At 43.4% G+C, this 13123-nt stretch overlaps 1 protein-coding gene across 1 annotated transcript in view; it reads left to right on the top strand.

Moving 5' to 3' along the window:
- LOC143981555 (uncharacterized) overlaps nucleotides 1-10899 on the top strand; it is a 54737-nt gene extending 43838 nt beyond the window's left edge. The window contains exon 5 of the mRNA XM_077479500.1: nucleotides 9972-10899. Coding sequence (XP_077335626.1) covers nucleotides 9972-10066 — 95 coding nt within the window. The 3' untranslated portion in view covers nucleotides 10067-10899. The remainder of the gene's footprint in view (nucleotides 1-9971) is intronic.
- The last annotated feature ends 2224 nt before the right edge of the window (nucleotides 10900-13123 follow it).

The following is a 13123-nucleotide window of genomic DNA, read 5'->3' as shown; positions in this document are numbered from 1 at the left end:
CAATAGATTATGGGGCCACACAGTATACACACACAGACACACAATATGCACACACTGTATACACACACAGAATACACATACACACACTGAAAAGGTACTGGGGAGGCGAGGCAGCTATAATCTTGGGATTTTTATTTAACCACTAGGGATCCACGCTATAGCCGAATGATGGCTACAGCGCGGACCTGCTTTGCCGGGATGACGTCTATTGACCTCGTCCCGTGCACGAGCGGCCTGCGCGCCCCCTGAGGGGCACGCGGCACGCTCTGTGATCAGCGAATCTATGAGGCTTGCCTGATCACGGATCGGAGCAAAGGGGTCAATCCCGACCCCTTACCACGTGATCAGCTGTCAGCCAATGACAGCTGATCATGTGACACAACAGAGATGGTAATCGGCTATTTTTCCTCCTCGCACTGACAGCGCGATGAGAAAAAAAAAAGCCGATCACCGGCGGCCGTGATCGGGACATCAGTCCCGATCACGGCCAACTTATCAGTGCCCACCTGCCCCCTGCCAGTGCCACCTAACTAATAAAAAAGTGCCCCCCATCAGTGGCCACAGTGCCACCCATCAGTGCCCGCAGTGCCAGCTATCAGTGCCCAAAATATGCCTCAACAACAGTGCTGCACCCCAGTGCCACATATCCATGCCCATCAGTGTCATCTACCAGTGCCCATCAGTGCCGCCCATCAGAGCCACCTATCAGAGCCACCTATCAGTGCCACCTATCAGTGCCCATCAGTCCCATCTATCAGTGGTACCTATCAGTGCCCCTTAGTGCCACCCATCCATGCCACCCATCCGTGCCACCCATCAGTGCCATCTTATCTGTGCCCATCTTTGCCCATCACTGCCGCATTATCTGTGCCCATCAGTACTGCCTTATCTGTGCCTATTGGTGCCACCTTATCTGTGCCTATTAGTGCCGCCTTAACTGTGCCTATCAGTGCCCACCAGTGCAGCCTATCAGTGCCCACCAGTGCCGCCTCATCAGCGCATTTCAATGAAGAAGAAAAAGGACCTGTTTGCAAAATTTTATAACAAACTAAGAAATTTTTTTTATTTTTTTGCATCTTTTTTTGTTTGTTTAGCAAAAAATAAAACTCCGAGCTGTAACTAAATACCACCAAAAGAAAGCTCTATTTGTGGGAAAAAAATGATAAAAATTTAATTTGGGTACAGTGTTGTATGACCGCGCAATTGTCATTCAAAGTGCATCAGCGCTGAAAGCTGAAAATTGGTCTGGGCAGGATGGGGGTTTAAGTGCCCAGTAAGCAAGTGGTTAAAAAACACAGATTTTTACATACTGTCCCTGGTTTTATTGAGGCTGGCAACCCTGATGGGGCCCCTTAATGGCATGGGGCCCCCAGGCAGTGCCCGAGTGCCCGAATGGTCAGTCCGCCCCTGACCTTTCCCTACCATGATGTCTGTGCTGGGGATACATTAATAGAGTTCCAACCTTCGTGAGACACCAGCTGAAACTTTGTGTGGCTGCTGACTTTTAATCCTGAATCTCGTTTGAGAACCACGGTTCCCCCTGGCGATTGAGATCCAGTCTGAGTGGTTGGTGGGGATCATGTGATCACTGTGTCAGCTATGACATAGAGATCACATAAAGTGGTTGTAAAGGCAGAAGGTGCATTCTATGCATTAAGATAAAAAACCTTCTGTGTGCAGCAGCCCCCTCAGCCACCCTAATACTTACTTGATCCCCATCTAGATCCAGCGATGTTGTAGGAGTGTCTCAGCTGCCCAGTAATCCCTTCCTCATTGGCTGAGACAGCAGCGTGGCGCCATTGGCTCCTGCTGCTGTCAAAGACTGTCAGCTAGCCAATGAGGAGAGAAAGGGGGCAGGCCGCAGCTCCATGTCTGAATGGGCACAGGGATTTGGGAGTCGGGTGCCCCATAGCAAGCTCCTTGCTGTGGGGGCACTCAACAGGTGGGAGGGGCCAGGAGCACCAAAGAGGGACCATAGAAGAGGAGAATCTGGGCTGCTCTATGCAAAACAATTACAGAGCAGGTAAGTATAACGTGTTTGTTATTTTTAACAAAAAAAAAAACAAGGCTTTACAATCACTTTAAGGTTTTTCACCTTTATTGTGTGCATTAAGGTGAAAACCTTCTGTGTGCTGCAGCTCTTTCCAGACCCCCCTCCCCTTTTTCCTGCCTGAGCCCCATGCGATCCAGCGATGTGCTCCAGCTACTGTCTCTCTCCTCATTGGACAGATTTATAGCAGCAGGAGCCATTCAATCAAATCCTGTGACACAGGAGCGGGGCCGAGTCTTGCAGGGCGTGTCAATGGGCACAGCAGCGGGACTCAGGAACGAGCATGCACGGCTGCCCCCAGGGTGCATGGCTTCCCATGAGTGCATGAAGAGGAGGGGCCTGGAGTGCCCGCAGGGGGACCCCAGAAGAGGGGGATCGGTGACTGCTCTGTACAAAACTATTGTACAGGGCAGGTAAGTATAGGCTTGTTTGTTATTTTTATCAAAGAAAACATTTTGCCGCAATTTCAGGGAATGCCTGTGTCAACTTGAGGTCTATGGACCTCAACTCGCATCAAAGTAGTACAGGGACTACTTTGAAGTCGGTGCGAAGTGTGAAGTCGCACAGATATGAATGGTACTCTTTGGAAATCAAAGGGTACGACTTGTCTTGTGACTTTGCAGTGCCAAGTCGCACAAGTGTGAAAGGGGCCTTAAAGCTTAATTAGGAAAATCAGCCTTCAGTCTGCAGATTCCACTGCAACAGGAAGGTGGTAGTGTTCATCTGTTTAATACTGTAATTATGAGATACAATTATAGTATTAAAAAAATACATGAAAAATGGTGTTCTTTTTTTCTCAAGGATTTTTTTTTTAAACAAAACAGTATAACTTATAAATTATAAAAAAAAAGCGCAATATACCTGTATTTATTTCAGGATCCACTGGCTCCACCTGCTGGAGGAAAACAATACTCCACACAACGGTGTACTTAACCAAAGTATATTTTACTATAAGTATTGGCAAACAGGTGGTTACAATAATTGTGCTGTCATCCCAACATAGAATGACAGAACAATGACTTTTCATATAGCAATTATAAACAATATAATTACAAGGAGCTCCCCCTACTTTTATAGCTATTTGTGAGATCTCACTTAAAGCGGGAGTCCGCCGGGAGTCCGCCGGGAGTCCGCGTTTTTTTTTTTTTTAAAAGCCAGCAGCTACAAATACTGCAGCTGCTGACTTTTAAAATAGTGACACTTACCTGTCCAGCGCGCCCGCGATGTCGGCACCCGAAGCCGATCTCTCGATCGTCTCTCGGGTGCTGCCGCCGCCATCTTGGGTATGGGAATCAGGAAGTGGAGCCTTTCGGCTTCATTTCCCGTTTCCCTACTGCGCATGCGCAAGTCGCGCTGCGCAATAAGGATGGACCCGCTGCCTCTGGGATCTGTGTGTTTCCCAGCAGGCAGCGGGGGACTTTCGGAAAGGGGCGTAATCTACGCCCCTTTCCGCAGAGAGCTATCCCGGAAGTGGGTGCAGATACCTGTACTGTACAGGTACCTGCACCCCCCTCCCCCCTGAAAGGTGCCAATTGTGGCGCCGGAGGGGGGGAGGATTCCAATGAGCGGAAGGTCCACTTTAGGGTGGACCTCCGTTTTAAAGTAATCTGTCTTTTTAGTCTTATAATAAGAATATTATCGGGTTAATTGGCGCTACCTAGAAAACAGGTCTCCATTACAAGAAGGGTCTTATGGAGAATCAATGAATGGGGAGCCAGGGTACGGTCTTTGCAAAAAGCACAGTATTCCCTCTCACCCTATTTATAATGACACTGTATACTGCCGACCCCAGAATCACATAAAGAGCTAAGGACACCAAGAAAAGCCCCAGCTCCGCCCAAAGGAAGATTTGAATCAAACACTAAATGTAATAAATCTGTGGGCCATCATAGAAAAAAGGGGTCCCAAAACATTAATTACTAATGACGGGAATTACCAATCAGACTCATTAAAATAATACTACAAAACAGTAGAAAATCAGGAACTAATGATGTTAGAACAGGCTAGGATCCTTCCCTAAAGAATATCTATTCAAACACACATTCTCAAGTATGTTAAAAATACAGGCCAAAAGATCATATGTGCCAAACTACATATGCAACCTGATGAAATTAAAATTAAAAGTCAAATCGCCTGAGATGCGACAAATTACATTCAGTGGCAGGCCTATTAGCAACAATGAAGGAACCCTTTATCAGTATAAGTGAAAAAAGATATATATGTATATTTAAAGTACCGTGTGCTAATGGGCAAACTGGGGCCACATAAGTGTACCCACCAGTGTGTAGTGCCGAAAGGTGACAGGCCTATTAGCAAACAGTAATGAAAAACCCTTTAACAGTATAAAGTGAAAAATATATATATATATATATTTAAAATGCCGTGCGCTAATGAACAAACTGGGGCCACATAGGTGTACCCACCAGTGTGTAATGCCGGAAAGAATATATATTTGTGTATATAACCTCAAACAGTATTAATATTAAATCTGTGTAAAGTGAAAACCAAAAGGAAATTGAATGTGTAAACAAATAACTGAAAATGTGAGCTTTTCACACCCCAGAACCCAAATGGTTAAAAAATATATATATGTGTGTGTATGTGTTAGTGCATAAAAAATGAAAATGCAATAATGCAAAAATTTTTGGCGATAAAGGCTAAAAAACACATGTGCGAAGTGCAATAACACCTAAAATGAAAAAGGTGAAATAGATGAAAAAAATGAAAAAATAAAAATAAAAATAAAAATAACAATAAAAATAAAATCTGAGGATGAGTAACAAAAACTATATATAGAACATAAGCAAAATGGCAAATATATATATGTGAAAAATAAGTCCCAAAAAAATGAAAGTTCAATGGTATTAGTCCAAGGGATCCTAGAAAAATCCTTATAGTGACTTTTGTGCTTCCTATTCAGTCTTCACTGTGACTTCTGTGCTCCCCCACCAGGAATCCTACTCACCAGAAGTAGATACCCCTACAGGGGTTAAAAGCCTTAAGAATCAATCTCCAGATATCCCGTTCTTGGTTTAATGATAGATGCCCGAGCCTGTGTCAGCTTGGATTCCTCAAGTCCTCATGGGGAAAAAAATGGAAGCCTCCATAGTGTAATCCGTAAAAAAGGTTTATTGGCACAATAAAAAATATGTATATAAGAGGCAAAAACAGCAAAAAATCAAAAATAATAAAAAATAAACAACCAAAAAAATATAAAAAGTATACAAAATACCCACAATTCTCATAAAGTGGGCTATTGTATAGAACCACAGTTGATCAGGGGATTAAAATGAGAAACTCCCCCAAAAAATTCCAGATTAACCCCAAAAACTACCATGGGCCATATGTAATAGCATTAAGAACACAAGCGGAAAATGGAAACACTAGTTCATATACCAGGACAAACCTCCCTATAGAGGTGGTAGATCACGGCTGTGTTCCCCCTAGGATAGGGCCCTTTCCGTAGTGTTCAAAAGCGCAAACAAATCCTTCCTTCGGGGGCCGTGTGATAGATACGCGGTTTGCGTTCCACCTGCGTACCAGAACAACAACGGCAACCCGGAAGTGACGTAACAGCGTGGTTCCGTCGGACGCGTTTCGTCATAGACGTCTTCAGCGGCCTCACCGCCGCTGAAGACGTCTATGACGAAACGCGTCCGACGGAACCACGCTGTTACGTCACTTCCGGGTTGCCGTTGTTGTTCTGGTACGCAGGTGGAACGCAAACCGCGTATCTATCACACGGCCCCCGAAGGAAGGATTTGTTTGCGCTTTTGAACACTACGGAAAGGGCCCTATCCTAGGGGGAACACAGCCGTGATCTACCACCTCTATAGGGAGGTTTGTCCTGGTATATGAACTAGTGTTTCCATTTTCCGCTTGTGTTCTTAATGCTATTACATATGGCCCATGGTAGTTTTTGGGGTTAATCTGGAATTTTTTGGGGGAGTTTCTCATTTTAATCCCCTGATCAACTGTGGTTCTATACAATAGCCCACTTTATGAGAATTGTGGGTATTTTGTATACTTTTTATATTTTTTTGGTTGTTTATTTTTTATTATTTTTGATTTTTTGCTGTTTTTGCCTCTTATATACATATTTTTTATTGTGCCAATAAACCTTTTTTACGGATTACACTATGGAGGCTTCCATTTTTTTTCCCCATGAGGACTTGAGGAATCCAAGCTGACACAGGCTCGGGCATCTATCATTAAACCAAGAACGGGATATCTGGAGATTGATTCTTAAGGCTTTTAACCCCTGTAGGGGTATCTACTTCTGGTGAGTAGGATTCCTGGTGGGGGAGCACAGAAGTCACAGTGAAGACTGAATAGGAAGCACAAAAGTCACTATAAGGATTTTTCTAGGATCCCTTGGACTAATACCATTGAACTTTCATTTTTTTGGGACTTATTTTTCACATATATATATTTGCCATTTTGCTTATGTTCTATATATAGTTTTTGTTACTCATCCTCAGATTTTATTTTTATTGTTATTTTTATTTTTATTTTTATTTTTTCATTTTTTTCATCTATTTCACCTTTTTCATTTTAGGTGTTATTGCACTTCGCACATGTGTTTTTTAGCCTTTATCGCCAAAAATTTTTGCATTATTGCATTTTCATTTTTTATGCACTAACACATACACACACATATATATATTTTTTAACCATTTGGGTTCTGGGGTGTGAAAAGCTCACATTTTCAGTTATTTGTTTACACATTCAATTTCCTTTTGGTTTTCACTTTACACAGATTTAATATTAATACTGTTTGAGGTTATATACACAAATATATATTCTTTCCGGCATTACACACTGGTGGGTACACCTATGTGGCCCCAGTTTGTTCATTAGCGCACGGCATTTTAAATATATATATATATATATTTTTCACTTTATACTGTTAAAGGGTTTTTCATTACTGTTTGCTAATAGGCCTGTCACCTTTCGGCACTACACACTGGTGGGTACACTTATGTGGCCCCAGTTTGCCCATTAGCACACGGTACTTTAAATATACATATATATCTTTTTTCACTTATACTGATAAAGGGTTCCTTCATTGTTGCTAATAGGCCTGCCACTGAATGTAATTTGTCGCATCTCAGGCGATTTGACTTTTAATTTTAATTTCATCAGGTTGCATATGTAGTTTGGCACATATGATCTTTTGGCCTGTATTTTTAACATACTTGAGAATGTGTGTTTGAATAGATATTCTTTAGGGAAGGATCCTAGCCTGTTCTAACATCATTAGTTCCTGATTTTCTACTGTTTTGTAGTATTATTTTAATGAGTCTGATTGGTAATTCCCGTCATTAGTAATTAATGTTTTGGGACCCCTTTTTTCTATGATGGCCCACAGATTTATTACATTTAGTGTTTGATTCAAATCTTCCTTTGGGCGGAGCTGGGGCTTTTCTTGGTGTCCTTAGCTCTTTATGTGATTCTGGGGTCGGCAGTATACAGTGTCATTATAAATAGGGTGAGAGGGAATACTGTGCTTTTTGCAAAGACCGTACCCTGGCTCCCCATTCATTGATTCTCCATAAGACCCTTCTTGTAATGGAGACCTGTTTTCTAGGTAGCGCCAATTAACCCGATAATATTCTTATTATTTCACTTTTAAAAAGGAACCCTCTAAGGGGTTTCCTTTCGTCCGGGGGGCAGCAGCCTATGTAGTGTTTTTACATGCAGGTACTTTAGATTCATACAGAGCTTTTTATTTTTGATTTGGCCTAAGCCTCCCCTGGTGCTGATTAGCGCGGTTTTTTATATAGATTTTTATTTCTCATTATGTCTTTTTAGTCTTGTCTTCGCTAGCAATGATAATTCCTTATAATTTGTAATCCAAGGATTAAAGTAATTAAAGTTGAGTTAAGGATGATCTTAGTGTTGCTTCCGTAATTATAATACAATACTTGAGGTGCGATAGTAAGTAGGCCTTATGCCTGCCTAGTGTCAGTTGTTATACTCCTCCTCCATGGGACTATGGATCCCAGCGAGGTCTGTATATAAGTCTGACTAGGGGCAATGTTTAGTAAACTGTGGGTTGCAACCAGCTCACTAACTGGATCAAAAGCTCGGTATGGTAACCTTGGTCCAGTGTTCGCAGCTTGCTTTTATGTCAGCCGGCTCCGTCACTCCGTTCTGTTCCGATAGGTGGACCTGGTCTTCTGATGCTCACGAGTGTCTCTGGATCTTCCCAATCCGATCCCTGTGTCTCTGGCACTTCAGGTCAATCACACAACCGAACAGGGTTGTGGTCCGCAAGGGCAATAGGCCGCTTCCTCCGGGAGGCCTCCTCACAAGTCCTCACATGCAGGCCATGCGTTCCCAAGAGACCTAAGATGGCTGCTCGGTCGCCTTTTATGTCCTACCCAGCATGCACTGTCAGAGAGAGTTTCCATGGGGAGGTCACCCGGCATCCTGGGTAAAAAGGTCAACTCTTCAGTGTAAATAACAGTCACTTCCTGTACCAAGTTCAATGCTTTGATAAAGCAAAAATCATTTAAGTCCACTATCAGTGTTTGGCCGCTAGATGGCGCCAAACACTAAGCCATAGAAACGTCGATAGAATTTCATTGTAAATGCTAACATAATTTAATAGGCAAGGATGCCAGCACTACATGTATTTATTCCATTTGGATTTAAAATTAATTTTCAAATTTGAATCAATTTTCCAATTTGGACAATCCATTTCAGGGCTGCACTGATACCAGTTTTTAAGACAGAGTACAAGTACTGACTTTTTCTTAAAGCAGAGTTCCACCCAAAAACTGAACTTCCTTTTTTCCCGGTTCCCCCCCCCACTGGTGTCACATTTGAAACCTTTCAGGGGGGAGGAGGGAGCAGATACCTGTCTAACCCAAGCCACCCGCAGGTATCTACGCTACTTCCCGCCCCCCCGCTACCTTTTGGGAGATGCACGAGTCCCAAAAAACATCAGGAACCAGTGGTATAGTGCAGCACGAGTTGTGCATGCGCAGTAGGGAAACAGGGAGTGAAGCTGCAAGGCTTCACTTCCTGATTCCCTTACCGAGGATGGCGGCGGCAGCACCCGACGGCCGGGGGATAGATCGGCCTCGGGTGCCGACATTGCAGGCGCCCTGGACAGGTAAATGTCCTTATTTTAAAAGTCAGCAGCTGCAGTATTTGTAGCTGATGGCTTTAAATATTTGCCAATACCAATTACCGATACCTATTTTTAGTGTCATGTGACAGTATTACCGTTTCTTTATAATTAGAAGAACTGTAAGACTCGGTTCACATACGTGCGTTCCGGTATTGACAGCAGTATTTCAGCCCCCTCCGGTGCGACTTTGTTTAGCGTTCCAGGTGCGATTCAGGAGCGAATTGTCAAAGTGTATGACAATGGAATTCGCACCTGAACCAAAGGTATCTGTTTTAGTGTTGGAGCATTTGCACAAGTACAGGTATCTGCGCAAATGTTTAGTATCGGCACCAATGCCAATTTGTTCTGTTATAATTTATTTCTGATTTGTTAAACATCGTTACTATTGCGATTGGGAAATTCGGATACATTTGAATCTACAAATAACAACAATTTTGTAACGAAACGCATCACACATGTCTATATGGTCATAAAGCTATTGTCAATGTAGCCTGATACATGCTGATGTTGCTAAATATTCCTGGGCATGTGGGCATCATGGGTCATAAAAGGGTGGAACATTTGAAGGATGTTTGATGGGGGTCAGGACATAAAATATAATGCAGAATAGAAGATGATCCTCCTTATACACACAATGCCTTGAAATGAAAGGATGTCGTAGATTGATGTGCACATTTATAAGGTCACAGGTCCACTTTTAATTAGGTCTGCAGCCATGATAGGAATGTACAGGGTCAAGGGAGGACAGTCTAACTTATAATGTTCTCCTGTGTCTTACAGATCCAGAAGAAACGCTGGGAGTCGCTGAGTACTGTGTGAAGGCGGTTCTCTTTGTCATGTACAATGCCCTGCTGGTACGCAGCTTATGGTTATAAGGAACACAGCCGCAGCCAATCAGTGAAGACTCAACATATTTTGTGTGCCCTCTGTAACAAAACGTCCCCACACTCCGGTTGAGTGCTTTCGTCATATACCGCTTCCTCACAGTCTGAATATAGATATCAGATGTTCCAACCACTGCTAACAACCACAAAACAAGACAATACTCATTTGGTTGCTCACCATGAACTGTTTATTAGAACCAGAATACAGTCTTATATACCCCCTCCTGCTCATATTGCTCTAACACAATACACCTGTAACCAGAAACCTAATTAACACGAGCTAGTTATTTAATCATTTTCCCCAGACTTGGTGATGCAGAGATATGACCTTTCAGGGTAGACTTGCCGTCTCCTCACTCAACTTACAATACACATACGTATAAACACATCCCCCAATAGTTTGCTAGGAGACAAAGGTGTGTGTTAATGAGCACCATAAACTATTGGGTGAAAGACCAGGGCTCTCCAGATCTCATTAATTGAGTCCCAAGCTGGCAGAGATCATCATAGCTTTCTTTGCATTACAAAAGGACATTATTATTATTTATACTACAATATTTCTTGATTAGGATATTAATAAGAACATTGGGTTTTCAATGAATACTACATATACACAAGCTAGGAAAAGAAGGACAATTGGGCAGATTTGCTTCAGACACACCATGAGGAAACCTCACACACACAAAGACACCCATCTGATTCAATTTTCATCTTAATAATATAATACACTATTCATGTTATTTTTACATTCTACATGTTGATATTGGTCTTGTAATATTTTGCTCTTTTATTATAAAATCAATTTTTGAGTTTTTACACAAGAACTGAACGGACTTTCTTGGAACTTTCCTCATCAATATAATTTATAGAATATCAATATGAATACCATAAAAACTGTATTTTACCACTTCCTCAAATGCCAGGGTCCATAGTTGGTATGCAAGAGGCTAGCATTCAGTCCCCTCCAAAAGCCTGTGTCCCGGGTGAGTCTGTCACACCATCTCTCTCCATCCCACCATCATACGGCATGGCATGCATCATGTACCAAGCCTGGAGACACTTTACTTCCAAGTTATTTCATGTACCATAGTGATTTGTATAACCCCCACACCATAATCCTCCCTCCATGAAATGATTTAGACCAGTGCACAAAGCAAGGTCCATAAAGACATGGCTGATCGAGTTTGGGATGGAGGAACTTGACTGGCCTGCACAGAGTCCTGATCTCAACCCGATAGAACACATTTGGGATGAATTAGAGCAGAGAGTGCTAGCCAGGCCTTCTCTTCTAACATCAGTGCCTGATCTCACAAATGCTCTTCTGGAAGAACGGTCAAACATTCCCGTATACACACTCCTAAACCTTGTGGACGGCCTTCCCAGAAGAGTTGAAGCTGTTACAGCTGTAAAGGGCGGAGCCAACTCAATATTGAACCCTCCGGACTAAGACTGGGGTGTTATTAAAGTTCATGTGCGTGTAAAGACAGGCGTCCCAATACTTTTAGTAATATGGTGTATGTGTGTGTGTCCTACTTTGATAAGATCCACAGAGAAACCCAAACTATTATTATTATACATTTATATATCTCTGCCATACAACATATATACTGTATACACACACACTGAACTACTTCCCGCCTGCGCTATAGCTAAAAGACGGCTACAGCACAGGCCTTAATTGCAGGGAGGGCCTCCCTGGAAGTCCTCCTCCCGCGCAAGCGATGTCTGCGCATCCCTACAGGTCACACGTCAATGAGACTCAGATAATCACAGATCAGAGTAAGGGGTCGATCCCGGCCTCTTACCACATGATCAGCTGTCCGCCAATGACGGCTGATCATGTGATGTAAACAGAATCTATATTTTTGTCCCCTCACTCCATCAGCGTGAGGGAAGAAAAAAGCCGATCACAGCTGTGACGAACCCCTGTCCTCAACGGGCCTATGTCCGCTGTAAATGCTTCCTCTGTTCAAAACCAACACTATCCAAGACCCCTTAACCCACCCAGTCACCAGCCGTAACTCAGTGTAGGGTGAAAAACATCAAAACTCCTTTATTCAAGCATGTTACCACAGATATAAAGCTCAGAGACACTAACCCCCCCCCCCCCCCACCCTTGGATTCAGGGCGGGCTAAACTGTCCAATCGCAATAGACACACAGGTCAGACGTATTCAAACTTCTCATCAGTAAACAGTCTTATCAGCAGGGAGAGCTGTTGGAGGAATCCGCCCCCCACCAATCTCACAGCTAATCTACATACACATCCCATAATATCCAAGGCAGGCAGACACAATAGAACATTGGAATACAACCACACCCCAAACGATCACAGCAAAGAGTCCACAACAGCATGAGACAACACACAATATATACAATATTGTGGCTGTACAGTGTGTCTAAATAGAACAGATCATAGTGGGGTTATCAGTCACCCTGTGCCCCTAATGGACGCAGGGTGATTTACATATAAGAGGGGACGGGGGAGCTGGACGTGGTGTCTCCAGAGCTCTCCAAGGTAAACTGAGTTCCACAAACCCTCCACCCAAAGTGACTCCTGTCACAACCGGCTTCTGTCAAAGGGACATTGGTCCCTCACAGAGAGCCGTGGCTGCATTTTCTGTGCCCACCAGTACCAGTTGCCACTGTGCCACCTATCAGTATCCACCAGTGCCACCCACCAGTGCTGCCAATCAATGCCCATCAGTGTCTCATAATCAGTGCCACCGATCAGTGCTGCTTATCATTGTCACCTACCAGTGCCTACCAGTGCCCATCAATGCCACCCATCAGTGATCAGAGCCCATCAGTGCCACCCATCAGTGCCCTTTCCGTGCCAACCATCAATGCCCATCAGTGTCAACCATCAGTGCCGCCTCATCAGTGCTTATCAGTGCCCATTAATGCCACGTTATCAGTGCCCATCAGTGCCCATTCGTGCAGCCTCATCAGTGCCCATCAGTGCTGCCTATCAGTACCCATCAGTGCAGCCTCATCAGCGCACATCAGTGAAGGAGAAAAATTACCTGTTTTCAAAATATTATAACAA

This window comes from Lithobates pipiens, unplaced genomic scaffold (genome assembly GCF_037356315.1).
Source record: "Lithobates pipiens isolate NorthernLeopardFrog02 unplaced genomic scaffold, aLitPip1_a1.2 Scaffold_16, whole genome shotgun sequence".
In the NCBI taxonomy this organism is placed as follows: Eukaryota; Metazoa; Chordata; class Amphibia; order Anura; family Ranidae; genus Lithobates; species Lithobates pipiens.
The sequence above is the reverse complement of the archived record's forward strand: the minus strand, read 5'-3'. Positions and strand labels throughout refer to the sequence as shown.